This window comes from Buceros rhinoceros, unplaced genomic scaffold (genome assembly GCF_000710305.1).
Source record: "Buceros rhinoceros silvestris isolate BGI_N320 unplaced genomic scaffold, ASM71030v1 scaffold24836, whole genome shotgun sequence".
In the NCBI taxonomy this organism is placed as follows: domain Eukaryota; kingdom Metazoa; phylum Chordata; class Aves; order Bucerotiformes; family Bucerotidae; genus Buceros; species Buceros rhinoceros.
In genome coordinates, this window is record NW_010416329.1 from 6,769 (window position 1) to 7,493 (window position 725).

At 61.5% G+C, this 725-nt stretch overlaps 1 protein-coding gene across 1 annotated transcript in view; it reads right to left on the reverse strand.

Moving 5' to 3' along the window:
• Positions 1-725, reverse strand: part of LOC104494875 (AP-1 complex subunit beta-1-like) — a gene marked incomplete at both ends in the record, with an annotated part of 9,933 nt that overhangs the window by 6,760 nt on the left and 2,448 nt on the right. Inside the window, one exon of the mRNA XM_010137768.1 lies at positions 629-725. Within this exon, the coding sequence (XP_010136070.1) occupies positions 629-725 (97 nt within the window). The remainder of the gene's footprint in view (positions 1-628) is intronic.

The window sequence follows — 725 nt, forward strand, 5'->3', positions numbered from 1 at the left end:
GTGCTGCCGCAGCGCTCGGCCGATTGCTGTCAGAGGGCCGCAGTCCCTCAGCAGCGATGCTCTTACGTCCCTGTCCCAAAGCCTCCGCTGCCCTTCCCACACCCCTTCCTCGCTGTCTTACCCCCTCTCTGCCTTCCCCAAACCCGACCCCAGAGCAGAAGGGGGGACACACAACGTGGCCTCCCCGTCCCAGCTTTGTCTCAGGGGACGGAGGACGCTCTGCAGCAGTTCAGCTGGCTTGAAGCTACCTGACCTTGCCTGGAGGCCTGCCTGTACCCGACCCACACAGAACCACCATTTCAACAAGGTTTTTAATAATCCCCTTCTTCAAATCATCCCTGAGGGGAAGCAAAGCCCCTCAGCAAACCCTCCCACACGCTCCGTGCTCCCCAAACAAGGCACTTGTGTCACCAGCCACATTAAGTCAGGCACAGCTACAGGCAGGGATCCTGAAACAGCTCCAGCAGCAACAGGTAAGGGGATGGAACGCCCTCCCTACGCCCCGTATGTGCCCCATGGAGCAACAGTGGCTCAGCCCCAGGCCCAGGCAGGCGCCGGCGTGTCAGGGCAGTGCTGTCTCCTGGGGTGGGATGATCTCCAGCTCAGCCAGGCCCCCAAGCGACCTCACCTCCACCTTGATGGCACAGCGGCCGATGGCTCGAACCGCCTTCCTTACAAAGTCCACGTCCACCTCCGTGGCGTATTCCTTCAGCTCTGCCAGCACC